The sequence below is a fragment of the Bison bison genome, unplaced genomic scaffold (genome assembly GCF_000754665.1).
Source record: "Bison bison bison isolate TAMUID 2011002044 unplaced genomic scaffold, Bison_UMD1.0 scf7180017864254, whole genome shotgun sequence".
NCBI lineage: Eukaryota > Metazoa > Chordata > Mammalia > Artiodactyla > Bovidae > Bison > Bison bison.
This window is the reverse complement of record NW_011494826.1, coordinates 4,455,688-4,479,774: the sequence shown is the minus strand read 5'-3', so window position 1 is coordinate 4,479,774 and position 24,087 is coordinate 4,455,688. Positions and strand designations below refer to the sequence as shown.

The 24,087-nt window shown below is 34.4% G+C and overlaps 1 protein-coding gene across 3 annotated transcripts in view; it reads left to right on the top strand.

Annotated features, from left to right (window-relative positions):
- The window catches only part of ARID4A (AT rich interactive domain 4A (RBP1-like)), a 62,386-nt gene that overhangs the window by 11,784 nt on the left and 26,515 nt on the right, over nt 1-24,087 (top strand). For all 3 annotated transcript variants that reach the window (XM_010847678.1, XM_010847680.1, XM_010847679.1), the window contains exons 6-15: nt 2,849-2,928; nt 3,018-3,112; nt 4,555-4,687; nt 7,886-7,965; nt 8,884-8,960; nt 9,344-9,510; nt 19,596-19,668; nt 20,811-20,905; nt 21,059-21,156; nt 21,866-22,097. In XM_010847678.1, coding sequence (XP_010845980.1) covers nt 2,849-2,928; nt 3,018-3,112; nt 4,555-4,687; nt 7,886-7,965; nt 8,884-8,960; nt 9,344-9,510; nt 19,596-19,668; nt 20,811-20,905; nt 21,059-21,156; nt 21,866-22,097 — 1,130 coding nt within the window. The remainder of the gene's footprint in view (nt 1-2,848; nt 2,929-3,017; nt 3,113-4,554; nt 4,688-7,885; nt 7,966-8,883; nt 8,961-9,343; nt 9,511-19,595; nt 19,669-20,810; nt 20,906-21,058; nt 21,157-21,865; nt 22,098-24,087) is intronic.

Sequence of the window (24,087 nt, the reverse complement as noted above, 5' to 3'; positions counted from 1 at the left end):
CAGTTAATTATTTCACTCTTATCAAAGTGCCAGAGTCAGTCTTTAGTGTCTTTAAATTACGTGTTCTTTTAGATGATACTTGTAACATGGAAGTTACAGAGAAAACTTCATATGGATGGAACTTCTTCATGATTTTTATAATCAAGGATGTCCTGATTAAATAGGTCCACTATATTGCTGGGTTTTCTATTTGTCTTTTAGAACATCTTGAGAAATTACGTGGCTCAACAGACTTGTATAAAGTACTCAAACACATATCTTTGTATAGTTTTATGAATTAAAAACAGTTCTTAAACTGCTTCTCTTTCTCCCTTGAAGTTGGAAGGGTTCCTAGGTAAAACCATACCCTGGTTGTTTGTAGCACTGTTGTCTTTGGTTTTTATGTCATTTCTAACCATGATAAAGTATGCTGAAGTGGAAGTAATTTTTTTTCTTTAAAAATTAGATAGATTTCAAAGTGAATATAAAAAAGAACTCATAATATTAAATTGTTAAAATTTCTCATCAGGGCATTTTGATTTGGGGCTGCTGTTGATTGATAATAAAAATTGTGAAAAAGATTTTGTTGCATAAATTTGATATTAGTGATTGGTCTTAAACCCACATTTTCCTTCCTCACACCTCTGTGTCTTAAATGTGGTATATATTAGTGTATATGTGTGTGTCCATTGTCATCATTTTTGCTACTGTATTATATGGTTGGCATTAAGGAAAATTGGAACTTTTAGGTTTTATTCTTTAGCATACTTACATTAATAATAACATGAATTATTTTAAGTTTGATATAATTTCATGATTTTAAATTTTTAAAAGTGCAGTGGTTTATTTATCAGACTTGATACCATATGAATCATAATTGTAATATAAATGTTTAGAGCACTGTTCATCAAGTGTAAAATATTTTTTATCTTGTCATTGTATCTGCAGGCAGTCATTAATTTATGCATCATTGACAGTATATAACACAGATGATTTTATGTAATCATTGAAAGTGAAAGTGAAAGTCACTCAGTTGTGTCCGACTCTTTGCGACCCCATGGACTATATGGTCCATGGAATTCTCCAGGCCAGAATACTGGAGTGGGCAGCCGTTCCTTTCTCCAGAGGATCTTCCCAACCCAGGAATCAAACCCAGGTCTCCCACATTGCAGACGGATTCTTTACCAGTTAAGCTACAAGGGAAGCCCTTGTAATCATTATGGTTCTTTAAATATGTGTATCAGAAGTTTTTAATTTTCTTATTTTCTCCTGAGTGTAAGAGAATCTAAAACTAGGTATCTTTAGTCTAAGAGGAAGAACTGACTGAGGTAGATAAATATTAAAGGAGTTGAGCTCTCTTATATAATTATGCTTCTAGCATGAAAAAAATAAGTTTATGATTTGAAGGCAGAGTGTTTACTAATAAAACAACCCTTCAAGAAAAATTCAGGATTTCAGTTACATAGATAGCATGGTAAAGATTCTAAGATGTTATCAAATTAAGATGATGTAGAATTTTCCTTTCTTAACATTAATCTATTGTGTCAAAATAGAAAAAAAATTTTTTTTTTAGAAAATAGAAAAATTCTATTTTTCTAAATAGAAATTCTATTTCTATTTATCTATAATTTTATAGAATTACAAAAATTAAGATTAAATCTTAAAATTAATGATCATTTTTTGTGTATGTGTGCTTTCCTGTGTATGTGCTTTTTCCATAACATGTATAAACATTTGTTGATGTGTACATGGCATTTTAAATATCAGAGCTAAGGATTCTGTCTTCTTGTGTTTTATCTTTTCATAATGCTGGGTATCAGGTGTCTTCTGAGAACATTTTCTTTGTGAATATCAGATATTAAAATCAGTATATGTCTGAAAAATTAAACTTATAAAATTATCAAAATATGTATAGCTAGATATATGGAGAGCATGCATGCTTGCTAAGTTGCTTCAGTGTGTCTGACTCTCTGTGACCCTATAGACTGTAGCCTGCCAGGGTCCCCTGTCAATGGGATTCTCCAGGCAAGAATACCGGATGGGTTGCCATACCCTCCTCCAGGGGATCTCCTGACTCTGGGATTGAACCTGAGTCTTTTATGTCTCCTGCATTGACAGACAGGTTCTTTATCACTACCACCACCTGGGAGCTGTTACATTCCTTACCCTTATATGCTGGAAATATTTACACATACTCTACAAGTAATACGATTTCTTTTTAATGTAATAGAAGTAAAAACTTGAGAAAGTTGCTGTGCCATTGTGACTTATTTTTTAGAATTAAAAAAGTTTTTTATCTTTCTAATGTTTGCTTGATTATTCTTTTACTTCTAAACATCTTTCACCCTCTTCTAGCAAAAGAAACAAGTTGAATCTTGTGACCTTAGAATTTGGCAGCAAGTGTTTCTGTTACAGTAGGTTATCATGCAAAGAAGTAGAAGCAGTAGAGTAATCCAACAGCATTACCAGAAATTAAGCAGTTTCTGAACGTTAGAGATACTCTATTGATAACTGTTGCCAGAAAAACCTGGAATCCTTTTTTTTAAACAAGGTTTTTGCTAATTCTTCTAGGATTGAAGGTAATTTAATATCTATGCTTTGACTAGGTTGTTAATGGTTTAAGAAGGTGGTTCTGTAGTGGTAGAAATTGAGGAAGTAAATGGAGACACTTAAGCAGTTGGGGACAGCCATTAACTTGTATTTGTTTGGTATCTGTAGAATGCAAAATATGGTATGTATAATTTAAAAGATTTTGAAGCATGACTAACATAATGGTTCTTAAGCCCCAGGTAAATAGCAACAGTAGCATTCTGTGCAGTTCTAATTTTATTTAGTGTGAATAAATTCTCTGATGTCTTGTTTATCGCAGTGTTTGATGATGGTGATGAGAGAACACTGAGACGTACCTCTCTTTGCCTAAAAGGAGAGAGACATTTTGCTGAGAGCGAGGTAGGGTGCCATGGATGAACATTTTGAATTGAACAGCAGCTACTAATATAGAGACAAGAAGTGATTTAATTTGTCTGTTTCTTATCCAGACACTTGACCAGCTTCCATTAACAAATCCAGAGCATTTTGGAACTCCAGTAATTGCAAAGAAGATGAACAGAGGAAGGAGGTCCTCTCTGCCTGTGTGAGTGTTTTCGTGTACATTACAGTTACCACAACATTAAACAAGTGGTTTTTCTACAGTGGCCAAATTTGTTTGGGTGACCTTTCCATATCATCTTGTGTCCTTGTTTTAGACATTTTACTTTGAGCAGACCTTTTTCTTAATTCTTGGACAAAGTAATAGAAGTAATGATCACACTCCCTTTTTAAAACAGGCTAGTTTTGTTTTGAGTTGCTTTGCCAAATTCCTTGGCATCCCTGGTGGCGCACTGGTAAAGAATCCATCTGCCAATTCAGGAGACTCAAGAGACACGGGTTCAGTCCAGGTTAGGAAGAAACCCTGGAGTAGGAAATGGCAACCCACTCCAGTATTTCTGCCTAGAAAACTTGATGGATAATAGAACCTGGCGGGCTACAGTCCATGAGGTTGCAAAGAGTTGGATGCAACTGAGCATGTGCACGCGTATGTGTACGCGCACACACACATACACACAACCACAGGTGTGCTTGTGTGCGCATGCCAAATGCTTTAATTGATATGATGATTTTCCTATTTTAAGTGAGAATAATGTGTTTTTTTTAACCTATTTCAAAAACATTTCAAATTGAAAAATCATAATACAATAAACTTTCATATACTCATCATCTTAGATTCACTGAATTATTAAAACTTTTTGGCATATTTGCTTTATATTTCCTCTCTTTATATACATATATTATTATTTTTTAATAATAATAATTTTAATTGGCTGAACCATTTGAGAGGAAGTTGCAATCATCATTACTTACCCCTCGTTTGTGTAGAAATATATGGACATTCTCTTATATAACCAAAGTATGATTATCAAATTCAGAACAGGTAACACTGATAGAATGCTATTATCTAAATAACATATAGTATATATTTCTGATTTTGCCAACTGTCCCAATAATAGTCTTTATACTATCTTCCGTTTCCAGGATTCAGTCCAAGATCATGCATTGCATTTAGTTTTTGTGGTTCTTAAGTCTCCTTTAATCTAGAAGAGTTCCTTTTGAAGAGTGCAGGCCAATTGTTTTGTAGACTTTTGCTCATTGTGAGTTTATCTAATTGTTTAGTTATCCAGATAGGTTAAATAAATAAACATTCTGATGCATTTGATAAGATCTTTTCATAACCTTTTAGAAAATTAAAGTGATTATCAGGCATCTGGCATGCATAACAAATCAAAGGGCAGTCTCTTAAAATGTATTTGGCACAGTAAGTACTTGATGATGATATAGCTTTTCTGTCCCAGCCAGTGGTTGGCATGAGAGTCTAAGTCCTGATTCTCATTGATCTAGTGGATAGCTCAGAACTACTTCTGTGGGACCAGGGAAATATCTATTCAATTCCAGTGTGGATAAAGAAGCTATTACCCTGGGGTAATAACTGTATTAAAATCGTTTATGTTAAGATCATGATAAAGTTATTCTAACTTTTAGTAACGAAGATGAAAAAGAAGAAGAAAGTAGCGAAGAGGAAGATGAAGATAAGCGACGTCTCAACGACGAATTATTAGGAAAAGTTGTAAGTGTGGTATCTACATCTGAGAAGAGTGAATGGTATCCTGCTTTGGTAAGTATAGTTTTTTTGCAAGTTAATTAGCCTTTAAAAATATTTGTTTAATATGGATTTTTAGAAACTTAAAAATATTTTGAGAGTGTTACATATATTTAGTTTGGACTTCGTTGCAAAATTAAGCATTCCTCCTCCAGTCCCACATACTTCACTGTCTTCTTTTGTTATTTCCTTTCTTTAGTTCTCTATAACCAGATATTTATTGGGGTCTTTCAGTTTTTCCTTCAAAATGTGTCCAGTGGTCTCTTTTTTACTCTGTTCCCATTACCTTTTTTTACCTGATACATACTGCTTACCTCCAGCATTGCTTAACTTGATGCCTCAATGCCTTCTTCACTAAATACAAACTAATTTTCTAGAAGTAACTTTTTATAAAGAAATTTTACAATCCTGGTTTAATCATGATAGTCCCATTCTCCAAAAAAAGAACCCTGCGCTGACTTCCATTAGGATCAATTTTGCATTCTTTAGATGGACATCTGAGGTCAGCCCTAGTTCTTATTTCGTCCCATTTGCACTGTAAGCTGGCTGCTTAAGGCTCTTTCTTAACTGTTTCCCATAGAAGACCCTTTACTCCTCCAGTCCTTTACCCCTTAAATTGATGGGTATTTACTGAGGATTTGCAGTGAGTTCAGGTTTTCTTTAAGCACCTTAGAAAATAAAGATGTATGAGACTTGTAACACATTGGCCTCATGGAATTTACTATAAACATCTAAAAGGTAATGTTGTAGTTAAATATTATGTAGTAATTTTTAAAACTTGATGTAGACAAGAGAATAGAACAAAGAGTATTAGGGAAAGGAAGGCTATACCTTCGCTTTAGAAATGGCAAATCTTGGGTAGGTTGGTAGAGAAAACTAATCTTTGCTTACTTGGGGAAGGAATGAGAAGGTATGGGCAAGAGAATAACTTCACGAGAAGAATCAGTAAACTTGGTAATACCTGTCTCCTCTTCCTTTTCCTCTCCTCTTAAATATGTCTCAAGGGTCAGCTCAAGTCCTACCTTTTCTGCAGATTCTCTCCTAACCACTTTAACATGAGTATGCTTCTTCTCTGTGTTTTGATATCATTTATATCTCTAATAATAATTTTTGCATAAAATATGTCCCAGATTAGATTAGACTCCTTTAAGAAACTGAGGGCTTTTTTTTTTTTTTTTTTTTAGGTTTCTATGTGCATGTAAATACATGACTTACTTCCTATGTAGTACATTTACTTTATATAGGAAAAGTCTGAAAGTCCTTTGAACCTTTCAGTTGTACAGGCTGACAAGTAAATGGGCTTGGATTCCGAATACTCAGATCATAATTTGCCAAGAGATTTAAAAATAATAAATGCCTTTACTCAACAGGCTTATCATTTCTGAGGTGAAAAAAGATGAGTAAGAGTCAATCTTACATTTGATGATTTTAGTGTAATGTAGGGATAATCCAAGTAACTGTAATATAAGATAGTTTGCATTCAATATTAGGCCTTCTTGTCCCTAGACCTTGCATTTATTTGAAAGAAATCCAAAAAAAAAAGTCTTCATGAAGCTGGTGCTTTTGAGCTGAGACTTGAAGCATTTAAAGTTAGTCAGCAGAAAACTTTGCGAGAGGATTTTCTTAGAAGAAACAAAATAAGAATAACAGGAAAGAAGGGGTTTCTTCACGAAACTGTGCTCTGGGAATCCATTTTGGCTAAATATTAGATGTGAATAGGGGCATAATAGGAAATAAGACTGGGAAGGTAATTTGTATCTAGGGCAGAAGATAATTTGGATCTTCCTCCTAGTTATTTTTATTTTATCTTATGCCTAGTGGTATCACTGTCCCTCTCCTCGGTTATATTCTTCTTGTGTATCTTTTTGTATTTACCCCTCCATTTCAGTGTTAGCTCCTTGAGGGCAGACTATATTATTAGTCTAATAATTTCCAACACCAAACAAAAAAACATTTAATACCATCTGATATTAAAACAGCTGATATACCTTCCAAGACTTTTTAATTGTCTGGAGATACAATGTTTAATATGATAGCCATGAGTCCTATGTGGCTATTTAAGTTTAAACTGTTAACTAAATTAATATTAAATAGAATAAAAACTTCAGTCTTTCAGTTGTACTGGCCACATTTAAGGTGCTCACCCCCATGTGATTCATTGTTTCTGTATTGGTCAGTGCACACAGAGAACATTTCCATCTTGCATAAGGTTCTGTGGTTGGTGCTAGATTATCACAGAGGGGCTACTGTTGAGCAGGTACATTTCAGCAATTTATTAGACTTTAATTTTTTTTAATACTAAACTGCAGAAAAATAGATTGGTTAATTACTAATGTTAAGACAGTTGTTATTTTTAAATGTTAAAAACTTTGAAAGTTCATTACTCAAATTTTCTCTGGTTTGTTTAATTAACTAAAAATTGTGCATGCCTTGGTAAGAATGGGAACTTAGGTGCTTATTTTAAACAGCCAGATTTCAAAATAGATCCTGATTCAAGCATATTTTAAAAAATTATAATATGCCTTATTTTCATTATAGCTCATACATTTTGTTTTAAACAATAAATGAATTATTATTTGGCTTAGAATAAATCCTAACATTTTTAAAGTGGTCACATTATGATGTATATTCATTAATTATTCATTTTATAATATAATGGCTGGGTAAATTAAGTATATCAGTTCAGTTGAGTTGCTCAGTCATGTCCAACTCTGCAACACCATGGACTGCAGCACACCAGGCCTCCCTGTCCATCACCATCTCCCGGAGTTTACTTGAACTCATGTCCATGGAGTCAGTGATGCCATCCAACCATCTCATCCTCTGTCGTCCCCTTCTCCTCCCGCCTTCAATTTTTCCCAGCATCAGGGTCTTTTCAAATGAGTCAGTTCTTCTTCAGGTGGCCCCAAAGTATTGGAGTTTCAGCTTCAACATCAGTCCTTCCATTGAATACTAGGACTGATTTCCTTTAGGATGGACTGGTAATTAATTAATTATTTAATTAGTATAAATTAAATATATAGAAAACCAATATGCTAAAGAAAACTTATAAATTGATAGTTTGTAAGTAATTTATTATTGACAGTGTGCCTATTTCTTGTCAAATACAATCCTTTTAAAAAGTTAGGACATCCAGGATTATTATTTTAGAAAATACATTCTTTCTTTGAATAGAGAAAATAATGATGAATATGTCCTTATTTTATATTTCAGGTAATATCTCCCAGTTGTAATGATGATATCACAGTGAAAAAAGACCAGTGTTTAATTCGATCATTTATCGATTCTAAATTGTGAGTAATGAATCACTTAATAGTGTTACACTGGGAGGGAAAAAATGGAAATTAGGACTTTATTTTTAAAAGCTTAATCATTTTATGAAACTGAGAAGTTATTACCTAAAATCTTTTTGTTTTTTATAATGTAGGTAGGTTATTTTTTACTTGAAATTTTTATATAGAACTGAATGTGAGAAGAATATTTTTAAAGTTTTTAAATGAAGTACAGTATTGATTTTCTCCCTAATTGTAAGAATTCTATATTTTTATCATGTGTACCATTTCATATAATGAAAAATGCAATTTACTTTTAATGGGATTTATATTACTAGAATAATTATTTTGAGTTTTTTCTGATTAAAAGTCATATTTTGAACTCCAATAAAATTTAATTTTAAAAAAAGTCAGATTTTTTAGAAGCCTTCCTTAACCTCAACTTTGCTTGTTTTCTAAAAAAGGGTAGAATTATCTGTTTATTGAGTTGTGATTCTCTGTGAAAAATTTGATACCATAATGTATCTTACAATGATAAAATATTTTAATATTACCTTCTGTTGAATTTTTCTTACTAAATGGCATAGTAAATTTGAGAAATATGAAAGATCAAAATAGTATAAGGAAAGTACCATGCTGATTGAACCACCCCATTCTGTGTGCAAGAAGGTTGCATAAATAGAAATATTACAAATGTGAGGCTCTCAAATTAGTGTACTTTGAGTATGTGCATCTTTAGAATTAATATATTAGCTTTGCCTATATTACCTCTTGCCTTTTTTTTTAAGAATTGGGATATACATGGTCTTTTTAAAATAATTTATAGGTAAAGTAATTTTGATTTTGAGATTTATATTTTCTAGGTGTTAACATGACTATTTAAGTGATAATTCTTATTTAATAATGGTTTCCCTCCCATTTATTCTTCTCTTAAATTAGTTATTCTATAGCAAGAAAGGATATCAAGGAAGTAGACATTCTCAATCTGCCTGAATCTGAGCTCTCTGCTAAACCAGGTAAAAAAAGGATGACTCAGTCTATTATTTCATAGTGTGACACTCTAAATGGCAAATTTAGTGACTAAAACAAGACAATATTTTCTGGCACCATTTGAGCTGTTTTGAGTTGTTATCTGTTCTTCTTTGATGCCTTTTTTAGTTTCTAGATAAAGCATTTGACCTGTACTTTTTATGTTTTACCATGAACATTTCTGACAGTATTCTCTAGAGAAAAATAAACATTAATATAATACTGTAACATGAAATATATTTAGATTTACTGTATCATTTTAGAAATAACAGCTGAATTTGAATCCAAATCTTCTGACTCTGAATGTCATGGCTTTCTATTCTATGATGCTAATTGCATAACAAATGCTGAAATACATTTTTACTTTTAGGGCTGCAGAAAGCAAGCATCTTCTTAAAAACTAGAGTTGTTCCTGATAATTGGAAAATGGATATAAGTGAAATCCTTGAATCATCCAGTAGTGATGATGAAGATGGCCCAGCTGAAGAAAATGAAGAAGAGAAGGAAAAGGAGGCCAAAAAGGAAGAAGAAGAGATGGTAGGTGAAATTTCATGTTTGTAACATATACAAACAGTTTAATACTCTATAAAAATAATCAGTTCAGTCACTCAGTTGTGTCCGACTCTCTGCGACCCCATGAATCGCAGCATGCCAGGCCTCCCTGTCCATCACCAACTCCTGGGGTTCACTCAGACTCACGTCCATCGAGTCAGTGATGCCATCCAGCCATCTCATCCTCTGTCGTCCCCTTCTCCTGCCCCCAATCCCTGTCAGCATCAGAGTCTTTTCCAGTGAGTAAACTCTTCGCGTGAGGTGGCCAAAGTACTGGAGTTTCAGCTTTAGCATCATTTGTTCCAAAGAAATCCCAGGGCTGATCTTCTTCAGAATGGACTGGTTGGATCTTCTTGCAGTCCAAGGGACTCTCAAGAGTCTTCTCCAACACCACAGTTCAAAAGCATCAATTCTTCGGCGCTCAGCCTTCTTCACAGTCCAACTCTCACATCCATACATGACCACAGGAAAAACCATAGCCTTGACTAGATGGACCTTTGTTGGCAAAGTAATGTCTCTGCTTTTGAATATGCTATCTAGGTTGGTCATAACTTTCCTTCCAAGGAGAAAGCGTCTTTTAATTTCATGGCTGCAGTCACCAGCGATATTTTCCCTGTGGTTAGGTTGTTTATTTGTTGCTGTCTTTTTCTAGCTCAGCTTTATTTGGAGGAGGAGGATCTTCATGGCTTTCAGCTTAGTAGGCAAATCAGAACTAATTTTTAGTGGGTAAGAGATTACAGGAGCTTCCCAGGTGGCGCTAGTGGTAAAGAACCTGCCTGCCAATGCAGGAGACAAGAGACATGGGTTCAATCCCTGGGTCAGGAAGATCCCCTGGGGAAGGGCACAGCAACCCACTCCAGTATTCTTGCCTAGAGAATCCCATGGACAGAGGAGCCTGGCAGGCTACAGTCCAGTCCATAGGGTCACACAGAGTTGGACACAACTGAAGCAACTTAACACACACATAAGAGATTACATAGAAGAACTTTTCAGGATAAATGAGCAACAAGTGCATTTATTAACATCTTTTCCAAATAACCGTGGAGGAAGACAGTGTACCTTTTAGGTATATTCCATGTGTTAGTTAACTCATTTAAATTACTGCTAGATGGAGTGACTGTTACTATTCTACTTTAAAGAGAAAAGTGAGAGTCAGAAAGGTTAAGTAACTTTCCCGAGATGGCAGAGCTCAAATGTGGAGAACAGAGATTTGAACCCAGGTCTGCTTTGTCTGAACTTTGAAATCTCAACTCTTTTAGACATTTCACAGTATCTCAAGGATAATGGGGATTAAAAAAATCGTATCTAAACTGAAAGAATATTTTGTTTGGCAGTTGAATAAATCATAGAGAAGATTCAGATTCTGTTTTATAAGTGTTAATGGTTTTCTTTGTAATATCACTGTGTTCTTGAGAATGTATATGTAATTGTAGGAAATCATTCATGAAGGTCCACATAATTGCTTACATGAATATTGTCGTCTATTTGTTCAACAATGTTTTGCTAAGTGATATAAACTATTCAGTATATTTTTGGCTGTTTTGAGGTAAAGGGGCTTGGTGGCAGACAAAGAGAACGAGTTTATTGAAAAGGAAGACCTATTTGAGCATCAAAAATATTTGCTTGGAAAACATGGAGTGCTCGTTTCTTTTTAGCATACACAAATATGAATTTATAAAGCAAAATGAGTATACTTTTGTGTGATATAGGGTATACGGTATTTCTTTCCTTTTACTTCCCCTGCAGTATTTGGTTTTTTGCACTCTGAAATCAGAATGGCGGTTCATACTTACAGGCTGCCTACAGAGTTGCCATAGTAACGTGCTGTTGGTTTTAAGTGAGCATGCTCGGAAAGACAGGAAGGTTTTGCAGAGGCTTGGCAGGTTGCCAATGGAGGTTTGCCAGATGCTTTGAAATGGGCTGTCTTTCTTTTCCTTTCATGTAATGTCTGATTTTTATGTGGAAGAGAATGTAAGTAGTGCTGTATAACCCTGCGGATGCTATGCCCTAAGAGGGAAAGCAAATATTTGCAAGTCAGACTGAAAGATGTTCAGACACTGTACTGATTAAGTAGAAGGAGAATCTAACCATTTTGCATGTGAAAGAAAATGCAGCATATAGGTAAGATTTTTTTTTATATGTTACCATTTTGATTGCCAAAAATGAGGTTAAATAAGAATTTTAGATATTGATGATGTGGCTGATATGGTAGGACTCGTAACTGAGCTTAATTGTTTCATGTAAAAGAGACAGTAGGAATCTATTTTTAGAATATTAGAGGATGAAGGCTATTTTTCTGAAACATAAGATAGATTTTGAAATGAAAATGCTAATGACAGTTTGGCAAAATTCAGGATTTAAGGTCTAAATATTAAATGTGATTTTTGTATTTTTATCTGTATTTATTTATAGATTATATGTTTTCAAGGTAAATAGGCCACATTTTCAGGGTGTGAACTGTTGCAGTCTGGGTTTGTTTTTTTTTTTTTTTTTTTTTTAAACATTCAAGTTAGGATCTTATATTGGAAAATACTGAAATACATTAGTCTCTTTATTTTTGTTAATACTTTTAATTGGTATCCCTTTCAAAATGCAATTTCCCTACTCCCTCCCTCCCCCTCTCCCCAAAAAAACCCTGAAATTTTAAACAAAGAGGTTTAAAAAGGCTTTGTAGTAAGGTTAAAGATGATGGCCATAAAATAGTAAGTAATAAATAGTGCTCTTATTATAGCTATTAATTTCATAAAGGTCATAATGTTTTATTTAAGCTGTGAGTAAATGTTAGTAAAAAAGACTAAGAGCAGAGGCAGGCTACCTATTGTTTGCAGGTAGTAAGTAAAGAAATTTAAAAAGGTAAGGACCTTTGTAAGGAGAATGTCTTCTTAAAATCTATTACTTAAATTATGAACCTGTTAAAATTAAGTGAACCAAGATGCTTTTCGTCTACTGAAAAAGAAAAAGCAAAATCACAAAATGTGGTCACTGATTATATGATAATTTAAAACTATTTTTCATATTTTAATTTTCTTAGCATATGCTTTATTGTATTGCCTAATGAAACTAATTTCTTCATTTTCTGTGGCTATACAAGTAGATTTTCTTGTAAGATTTTGGTTGCTTTGGGAAAAAAAATCAGCTGCATTTCATGCTCTTGGATTTAAGATTTGGATGCTGAATCATTCTAACCTGTCTTGAACAGTAATTTTTAAAAATTGATGTATTGTAAAACTGAAAAGCATTTTAATCTGTATTTAGCAAAGGAAAAAAGTGGGTATGGTATGAAAGGGAATTAAAATCTGATAAGCCAGGGCCTACCTGGCTTAGTCATTATAGGCCTTTACTACATGAGTGAGGCTAGGCTGTTACATTACATTGTATTTCATTCTTCCAAAATTTAGTTATACTGTGCTTTTCATGAAGATTTAATATTGCTTCACAATGATAAAAAAGAGCTTTTATAACCACTATAACAGTACTTTAGCCTGCCATTTGGTGTTTGTAAATTTTATGCAGTAGAATCAAACAAGTGTTAGACACTTCTGCAGCGCTAATGGGCAGTGGACCTTGTTTTTATATTTGATACTTTGAGTGCCCTAACATTGCCTTAATAAGGAAATTTGAGATTTACCATGGAGGAGCATCTTTTTTACTTAATATTATTTTGAATTTCTGAGCATTAGTGGTTTAGGATTTGAGTACAAGATACATATTTCATACTTGAGGCTTGAGGAAGAGGCTTGAGAGTCTGATAGGAAGTTTTGATGACTTTAACTTATTGATAATTATATTGAAAAAGATTCTGAAGAATATTTTTGTGGGTATTATATTAGAAAAGATATTACTGAATTTCCTTTTGAATTTTGAAACTGAAAAGTCAGTGTAAACATAAACAATGATATCAGGTATTCATATACTCCTGATTTATATTCACTTTGGATCAATGTAGGACAGTTGTCTAAGAATAAAATAAATAGGTGATTGTTTAGAAGACTGAATTTGACTAGTCTTAGCTCTTTTATCCTTTTGATTTGCTATAGGTAGGCTTATATGTTGGAACCTCCCAAAAATCTTCTCTGCTTTCATACTTAGGAATGAAAATTTGAATTTAGTAAATTTTTATAAAAAATGCTCTTTTTTGTTTAGAAGTATTGATTCACATTTTTCCAATTGTTGAATTTCTAAAAATCACTGTTATTTTTAATTCCTAGGATTATATTCCGTTATTATAAAAATCATAAGTGCCTGATTTTTTTAATTCATGGAAATTTGAATACTTAAATCAAGTGTTATTTGTGTGTGTTTATGCCTTTTTTAGATAAACTGTAAAGGCATTTATTAGTGATCATTCAAGATCACTTTAGGTATAAACCTAGAGTAAATGCTTGATAACTCAGAAAAATACTATTAAATCAATAAAATTGATAGAAAAATATAAAGGTAGTGTTACTATTTTAGGTATATCTAATAACTTCAGCTGTCAACTAAGTATTTTTAAGCAAGTGTTATAAAGCCAATTTTCAGTAAATAAGTGAAATTTTAGCTTGCATTCAAATATAACTTATTTGCTAAAGTTTAGCCTATTAAATAAGCAAGCAAAAATGACCTAATGTATTTAGCGAAACCTTTTTTTCACAGTGCTACTATAAAACTCTAACCAAATTAGAATCACCTAATCAGATTAATGAGGATTGCACATTTGTACACACAAATACTGCTACATTTTTATGCATTTATAAAAAAATGTGTCTTATAGTTACGGTAGTATAACTGACTTTAAAACCTTAGATTTAATAGCATCCGAACCACAGCTTGATGACTGAAAGTAAGATGAGTGAACCTTTTCAAATAGGGTGGGAGAAATTACTAATTTGTTATATAGGCAAGTGGTTGTTAAACTGTTTTCTGAAATTATGAAACAGTGTCTTACTACATAATGAATGTATCATGCATGATATGTGGTTTTTGAAATTTTCTGTTTAAGTGTACCCTACAGAGAAGAATGATAACGACTGTAATTTATCATTAACAAATTTCCTTAGGCCTTCAACACTGTTAGTCAGTTCTCAGTTTCTATAATCATTGTCTCCTTTATGCCAACAACCCTACCCCTACTCCGGTCACTTAGGAAAGAGATTAGGAACTTCACACTGGGAGCCAGCTCTAAACCGTGCCTGCCTGCTCTTCTTTCCTTAATGTACAGTTAATAATATGTTGTCCTCTTCTGTAAGATGAGTCCCTCTTTTTATGGGATCTCATAAGAAGGGATCTCATTCCCTTCTTCCTTGTCTTAGCCTGTGATGTATCCCTTTTCTTCCCAGCATCTTTTTATCTATTCCTTTCTCTTATTCTTCTTATCAGCCTTTTAAAACGTGCTTACATCTCTTCCAGCCTTCTGGAAACTGCCCAGACTCCTTCCATCAACCCCTCCACCTTATGGCCAGATTGCTCAGAGTTATATACACTGTGCTGTTTTCCTGTAATGCCTCTTGTACTTCACCACACCTAAAACAACTTTATTGAGGTCACTAGTGACCTCCAACAAATTTTTGTGCCAAGTTCAACAAATTTTTGTGCCAAGTCCAACAAAGTTTTGTCATGATTTCATTTGACTCCTTAGTAGTATTCAGCATCTTTGACTTGCCTGCCTTCTAAAATCACCTGACATACATGATATTACATTTTTTTCTTGTTTTGTTGTTCATTGTCATTTAGTTGTTAAGTCACGTTCAACTTTGCGACCCCATGGACTGCAGCACACCAGGCTCCTCTGTCCTTCACTATCTCATGGAGTTTGCTCAAATTCTTTCATTTCTGGTTGACTTCCTAACTAAATGATGTATTGACTGCAAATCTATACGTGCATCAAAGATGTCCCATGTCCTTTTTAAAATTAATTTTTATTGGAGTGTAGTTGCTTTACAATGTTATATTAGTTTCTGCCTTTATATCTCTTCTTAGAAGCTCCAGACGTTTCTATTAAACTTTCAATGAGGATTTCTTCATATTTTGTAAGTCCTCAGACTCAATATGTGCAAGACTGTAGTCATCTTTTCCCCAAAATCTATCCTTTCCCTGTTTGTTCCTAATTCATTTGAATGGAAGCACCATTCACCCAATTACTCAAGCTAGATAAATGAAAGTCACCTTAATCTTCTCACTCTTGCCTCTTTCTAGTCTGTCACCCTAGTCTAAGCCACTCTTCTCTTTCAACTTAGCTAGACTGCTACAATAGCAACTTGTTCTTCCACATCTCTCCGTGCTTTCCCTACTCCAATCTATTCTCTGTACTGCATTGAAGTGGGTTTTTTAAAACTAAGTATATAAAAATGTGATTCCTCTTGGAATAAATTAAATTTAGGACACAAAATAATAAAACTAAATGCCAGTCATTGATGATAAAATTGTGACTAAAATCAGCTTGTCTTTAACCTCATGGAATTTATTGAGTATTTTAACACATTGAAACTTTGAGGAGTACAAACACTCAGCGTTTACACCTCTCTCTCACTCTCCTGCGTGCTCTCTTACTCTTTCTTTCAGGGGAGGGGTCATCTTTCCATCATCAGGTGGCAAGACTAATTCAGGCATTGATTTTCCTCATTGAGGACTGTGACAGTAGCTCCCGTTTCCCTTCCAATCCATCAAACTTATTCTTGGCAGAGAACTTTTAAAAATATAACTCTGACCTAATTCTTATTTAGCTCTCTCAAACCTCGTATCTACGCTCAGTGTCCAATTCTGATTCTCTAGTATATCATCTAACAAACCATATCATGACATGTCACATTTTGTTGAATTGACTGGTTTTATATTTCTCCACCTCCTGCCAGACTTGAGGCCCCAAAGTGGAAGGCCGAAAGTGCCTTCTCATTTTAATTGTGGTAGAAGTCTGTGATTCATCACGATCAAAATGTTTGAGCTGAATTTGAGGACATACTATCCAAAGTTAGAAATTTCATAAAATAATAGTAGATAGGGTTTCCCTGATGGCTCAGCAGTAAAGAATCCACCTGCAGTGTGAGAGATGACGGTCTGATCCCTGGATCAGGAAGATCCCCTAGAGGAGGAAATGGTAACCTGCTCCAGTATTCTTGCCTGAAAAATCCTATGGACAGAGTAGCCTGGCACACTACAGTCCAAAAGGTCACAAAGAGTTGGACACAACTGAGTGAGCACCCATATAGATACACAGCTACCTGTAATACCAGGTAGTGGCTATTGCTACTAACTAAAATTGTAAGTTTCTGGAAATTATGAACATATTCATGCCTCTTCTATATCCTTAACTCTCTTTTGCTGACATTTTACTGGATGCATAGTTAGCTTCACATGTTTGACTAAATTAAGGGAAGAAAGCTCATCAGCAGTCTCGTGTACTCTACCTCCCATTATTACGGCTCCAACTCCAAAACCCTTGAGGGATGCAGCACCCTCTGGCTCCTGACCGGGAGATAGACCCTGTAGGTGTGAGAATACTGTGAGCAGAGAAAGCACACTGTGATAGCAAACACAAGTCCTAATATTCTAGTCTTAAAGGCAGAGTCTTCTAGGTGGAGACATTGTTTTTCTACTGTATGCAATTTTACTCTAAGGTGACTAACACCTTAGAGTAACGATAGCTAATTTTTAAAAAGTGATTGTGTAAGAAATTACTTATTAGATTAAGAAATTTTGATTTTTGCAAAGACCCATCAGGTAAATTTAAAACTTTGTGTATAGCCTCATCTTGTATTTTTTAATTGAAATAAATTTTCTCTCAGGCAGTTGCTTTTAACTTAAGTTCTTTATTCATTTATATCTAGTTTTAGGGCCATGGTTTCTCATGGACATAAACCACTCTTGATAGTCACTAACTTTTAATTCCAATAAATTTAAATTATTGACTTTTTATCTATAAAGCTATATTCTTCAGCATTAAAAATTTATAAAATGTTTGGTAAAACCTTAATAAATGTCAAATTTGCATTTGATGGGTTCATTTTATTTACTAGCTTTTAGAAGAAACTTTGGTTTCAAATCAGTGTTTTTTTTAAAAAAAGTTTTTGCTTTTTACATGTACTGGATACAACAGTCTTTAAATTCTGTAAGATGATAAATACTAAAAATGAGGTATTAGTCTGAGGAGAGACTATTATGATTATGAGGGACAGCCAAAGCATAGAGCCAGTCTGTTATAAGTTGTTTTTGTTTTTCCCCATACCAGAATTCCTTAAAATTCACATCTGAAATAATTCATAGGCTGCCAGATTACTCAGTTGAGTTAACTCATTGGCGGTTGTTTTAATAACCTTGCAAAGGGGGCTTCCCTGGTGGTTAGTGGTGAAGAGTCCATCTGCCAATGCAGGAGACATGGGTCCAGTCCCTGATCCAGGAAGATCCCACATACTGTGGAGCAACTAAGCCCATACCCCACAAGTACTGAGTGTTTCGTGCTCTAGAGCCTGGGAGCCCCAACCGCTGAGCCCACGTGCCACGACTACTGAAGCCCGTGTGCCCTAGAACCCATGCTCTGCAACAGTAGAAGTCACTGCAATGAGAAGCTTGTGCACTGCAACTAGAGAAAAGCCTGTGTAGCAACAAAAACTTAGTACAGCCAGAAATAAATAAATTGAAAAACAAAAACTTGAAAAAGCAAAATTTTTTAATTTACTTGGGGAAAAATTGCCACCTGTTGGTTTGAGCATTTAGTATAGTAAACACCTCTGTTAACTCTGTAGTGATTATAAAGTCTGTATATTGCTAATTTTTGAGGCTTACTAGAACTTTGACTTAAGTTTCTTTATATTTTTATTAAAGTGAAACTACTCCAATGTTAGAAATCTTTCTTAATGTAATAAAAGAAAAAAACGAGATTGTACTAAAAGATCTTACTCCCTTTCTCTTGACTGCCTGATGCTTTTTAAAAATTATATATTTTAATTGACCTAGATGGCATCATTTTTTAAAATAGATTTTAATCAACTACATATTTATTGACCTTGGCTATATTATTAGCTATTAAATTTTTTTGAAAATACATGACTTTAATGGGCTTATTGCTCTTTGAACTTGTGAAGTCTCAATGTTTATTGCTTGACACTGCCTTTGCCTTGAGTATGGCTTTGAATTCTTTTGGAACACAAAAATAGTGGTACTCTGAAATTAAATTATGATTTATATGGAAGAAATATATATATATATGTTTTCTTAATTTTCCCAAATACCAGTTTTTAAGTAGTCTATCAGAAAGGGAAATATTTTATTAAAACCCATAATCCATTTGTCTGTATAAGAAGAAATTATTAGGTTTCTATAATTAGTAAAACATAACAAACAAATAGGTATTTGTAGGAATAGTTGTTTCTGCATGAATGTTTCCATTAGTTTTTCTTTTTTTTCCATAGAGCTCAATTTTAGTATGTATTTAGTTTCTGTCCCTAAGAAATAATGTTCATTGTTCTATTTTAAGGGGTTGCAAAGTCAACTACAGAGGCCATGCATAAAAGACAAATGAGAAAAGCAGGCTACTGTGAAGCAAGAGGGGCTGGTGGAGTCTGAGACAAAATAAAATTTATGTGGCTCATTTAAGTTTCTCTAAAACATTGTGCTATCCAAACAAATAACCTTTGCCATGTGACTTTTCTGCCTCTAGTTTATATTCAACAGTAACAAGTTTAATGTATGTGGATTACTTGAAAGTATCATGTTTGTAATTATTATGCTCACCTATCAATATATTCACTCAGAACACATGGTATTTTGAGGATTTTTTTAAAAAACAACAAATGAGGTAAAAACACTCTCAGTCCATTCCAGAACCTTTTCCGCATGGCTAACCTTAGTCCCCATGGTTATAATTGAAGGGAAGTTTCAAGTGATAGATTGGGTAAAGAGTAGAGACTGTGTATCTTGACAGTTGCATCAAACTAGCTGTATCAAAGTATGAATTAAAATCTGACATAGGATTTTGAAAAAAATTCATATTTTCTGGGTTCAGTAAAATTTGGGGTTCACAAAACAAAAAATAAAAAAGAGGACAGTATATCCTCCTTTTGTTCGTTGTTGTATATATTTATGTTTTACCTTTGCAGCCTGAGGAAGAACCTGATCCTGAAGAGAGGGACAACTTCCTCCAACAGCTTTATAAGTTTATGGAAGACAGAGGTATTTTCATGCTTATTATTTAAAAATAGACATTTCTAGGAATTCCCTGACAGTCCAGTGTTTAGGACATGGTGCTTTTGCTGTCATGGGCCCAAGTTCAATCCCTGATCTGGGAACTAGTGCAGCATCATGTCCCCCCAACCCAAAAGGTAGACTTTTTTTTTTTTTTTTTTACTGTTTTATGTTCTATGTTTATATATCATTTTTGCTTAAAGCATGGGTATATGGATTTGTATTTTTAGCCTAAGGATCAATTATAGCTGATAATAGTAATTAAGTATTGGGAATAAAGACATCTACTTTATTACTACTACTGTTAGTACTACTAGTATCTATTTTGAGTACAAATAGATACTACAACTACTAATATCTATTTTGAGTACAAATGTAGAGGAAAAGTAGTTGTAATGTAGTTAAATTTTATCTCCTTGAGACTTATAAAACCAGAAAATATTATAATAATAATTGAGTAATAGAAAGTGAACAATCATAATGTAAATCTACATACCCATTATTTACTAATGCTGTTTTTGTGGCAAGTAATCTCGTCTGACCCTTGGTCTCAACAAATTAAACATAACGGATTAGCTCCTATCTAAATAGAGTAGGATTTCTTCTAATAAAGTTAGAAGAAATAGAGCCTTTATAAATCATAGTTCATGATATTACATCAGTCCTTGGAAATCCTCAGATACATTGGTCCTAGACATTTTGTGGCCTTCAGAAATGATCCTTCAGATTACTACCAACAGTCTTAACATTTGTGTTAAAGCAGTAAAAATGAAACCATGGCCTAAAATGTGCCCTTTTCATTGTGTGTGTTTTTGCCCAGGCTTCTTGAAGCAGCAGCATTATTGGCTACACCTTGCAGGCCCAAGGTTTGATTCAGTTTTATCCAAATTCAGTGGCAGTTAGAGAGGTGATTTTACTAGTTCTGGAAGTATAATAAATCTAAAGATCACCACAATGCTGTATAAAGAATATAGAGAATATTTTGTGTTGTCTTACCTAATTTGAGCATCTTTAAAATATATGCCTCTGATTAATGATATTTGGAAAATTAGAAATTGATAAGCTTTGTTTTCAACTTAGTATTTTCCATTGAAATTAACATTGTATTTTGGCTCTTCAATATTAAAAAGGTACTCCAATCAACAAACCACCTGTTTTGGGCTATAAAGATCTCAACCTCTTCAAGCTCTTCAGACTGGTTTATCATCAAGGTGGATGTGACAGTGTAAGTAAGACTGTAATGAAAATTAAAATTGTCTAGTGTTGGACTGTTATATGTACTTTAGGTAATAAACACATTTTCTTAATGAACATAGAATATTAGTATAAAGATTATTTCCCTTTGCAAACGTTAACAAATAAAAACTTAATTTTCCAGATTGATAGTGGTGCTGTATGGAAGCAAATTTATATGGACCTTGGCATTCCTATTTTGAATTCAGCTGCTTCCTACAATGTAAAAACTGCTTATAGAAAGTAAGTAGTATAGTTTATTCATCAAAGAATACATAATTACAAGGAATATTTTCCATTTAATTTGTTAACAGTTAAATAAGAACACATCAAAGAACATTAAAGTTAGAGAAAGTACATAAAAAGGTTTAGTTTAGTGGATACTGTGATTGAAAGTTCAGTTCAGTTCAGTCGCTCAGTCATGTCTGACTCTTTGCGAACCCATGAATCGCAGCACTCCAGGCCTCCCTGTCCATCACCAACTCCCGGAGTCCACCCAGACTCACATCCATCGAGTCAGTGATGCCATCCAGCCATCTCATCCTCTGTCGTCCCCTTCTCTTCCTGCCCCCAATCGCTCCAGTGCCACAAGTCTGCTTTACTCCATTTTTCATGTTTGGATTTTGTTTTCAAAATTAGAGATACAGGCAGTATCTTTAATTGTCTGAAATTACATGTTATAGAATTGTATCTTTTATAGTGAACAGCCTTCATATTAAAACTATGATAGCTGTGTTCCATTATCACAAGCTCAGATTTTTCAGGAAAGAAATTTTATTTTCTGGTCAGTATTTCTACTATCCTATATAAAACACCAAGAAACCAGTAACAGGAAAAGTACTTTGTATTAAAAGGCTTGAGTTTTACTTTTCAAAAAATATTTGTTTAATATATAGTTCTCAAGTTAAATATAATGACTAATATTTCTTAAAATGAAATATCATTTGTTTAGGTATCTCTATGGTTTTGAGGAGTACTGCCGTTCTGCAAATATTCAGTTCAGAACTATTCACCACCATGAACCAAAAGTAAAAGAGGAAAAAAAAGACTTAGAAGAATCCATGGAAGAGGCTCCAAAAGTAGATCAAGAAATGCCTTTAGTAGAAGTGAAGAGTGAACCTGAGGAAAATATTGATTCAAACAGTGAAAGTGAAAGAGAAGAAGTAGAATTAAAATCTCCAAGGGTGAGTACTTAATACTAATTTTATCTATTTTTTAAAGCATTATTTTAGTCTTTTTAATATGGGCGGTTTCAGATATATACAAAAATACTCCTATGAACCTAGTTTATTTTGTAGTATTTAGTTATGCTTCAGCCAGGCTAGCTTCACTCCCTTTCTCTAAATATATCACATATTATTTCTTTTACCTTAAAAACCATTCCTTCTCTTGTTCTCTATTTATATCTGTTCAAGCCATTCTCAAGTGAGGTCAGTCTCAAATATTCACTTCCTTTGAGTCTTTTACTAACGTGTCACCTCACTGAAGCAAATCCTGGTCAAGCATGTCTGCTCAGTCACTGAGTCGTGTCCAACTCTTTGTGATCTCATGTTTAGGTCTGCCAGGGTCCTCTGTCCATGGGATTCTCCAGGCAAGAATACTGGAGCGGGATGCCATTTCCTCCTCCAGGGTATCTTCCCAACCCAGGGATCAAACCAGCATCTCCTCCTTTGACAGGTGTATTCTTTTACCACTGAGCCACCTGGGAAGCCCCTATCCTGTTCAATCCCTCTAATGTTGCTTTGTCTGTAATTTACTTATTTATTCTGTTTATTATTTATTGTTTCTTTTACCATACTCTGGACTAGAATCACACTCCACAACAGCAGGGATTAGTGTTATTCCATTCATTCAGAGATCCCAGGCATCTAGAATAGTGCCTTGCACATATTAAGGACTTACTAGATGGTTGAGTGAATGAATCTCCTGTTTATAATACCTGTGTCCTCAGCCAGGTGGGATCTTTGCTTTCTCTTTACTTACTCCACAACACACTGTACAGCTCTTGTGGCAGTTTTTCATGCCCTGCCTTCTTTCCTAGTCACATGCATCCTGGTTTTATCTTCTAACTCTGCTCTTCCTCTCCATTAATATATAATTCAAGTCAGGAATTGTCACCCACTGTTTTGATCATTGTCTGATGATGTCTACACAGTAGGTTTTATCAAATTTTAGAAGTAGAAAAAAAAATTTACCACATTGTGAAAGGAGTTCAGTTATTGTAATCAGATTAGATCAGATCAGTCGCTCAGTCGAGTCCAACTCTTTGCGACCCCATGAATCGCAGCACGCCAGGCCTCCCTGTCCATCACCAACTCCCAGAGTTCACTGAGACTCACGTCCATCGAGTCAGTGATGCCATCCAGCCATCTCATCCTCTGTCGTCCCCTTCTCCTCACCCCCAATCCCTCCCAGCATCAGAGTCTTTTCCAATGAGTCAACTCTTCGCATGAGGTGGCCAAAGTACTGGAGTTTCAGCTTTAGCATCATTCCTTCCAAAGAACACCCAGGACTGATCTCCTTCAGAATGGACTGGTTGGATCTCCTTGCAGTCCAAGGGACTCTCAAGAGTCTTCTCCAACACCACAGTTCAAAAGCATCAATTCTTCGGTGCTCAGCCTTCTTCACAGTCCAACTCTCACATCCATACATGACCACAGGAAAAACCATAGCCTAGACTAGACGAACCTTTGTTGGCAAAGTAATGTCTCTGATTTTGAATATGCTATCTAGGTTGGTCATAACTTTCCTTCCAAGGAGTAAGCGTCTTTTAATTTCATGTCTGCAGTCACCATCTGCAGTGATTTTGGAGCCGCAAAAAATAAAGTCTGACACTGTTTCCCCGTCTATTTCCCATGAAGTGATGGGACCGGATGCCATGATCTTCGTTTTCTGAATGTTTTAATGTTTCTGAGCTTTAAGCCAGCTTTTTCATTCTCCACTTTCACTTTCATCAAGAGGCTTTTGAGTTCCTCTTCACTTTCTGCCATAAGGGTGGTGTCATCTGCATATCTGAGGTGATTGATATTTCTCCTGGCAATCTTGATTCCAGCTTGTGTTTCTTCCAGCCCAGCTTTTCTCATTCTTCTACTCTGCATATAAGTTAAATAAGCAGGGTGACAATATACAGCCTTGACGTACTCCTTTTCCTATTTGGAACCAGTCTGTTGTTCC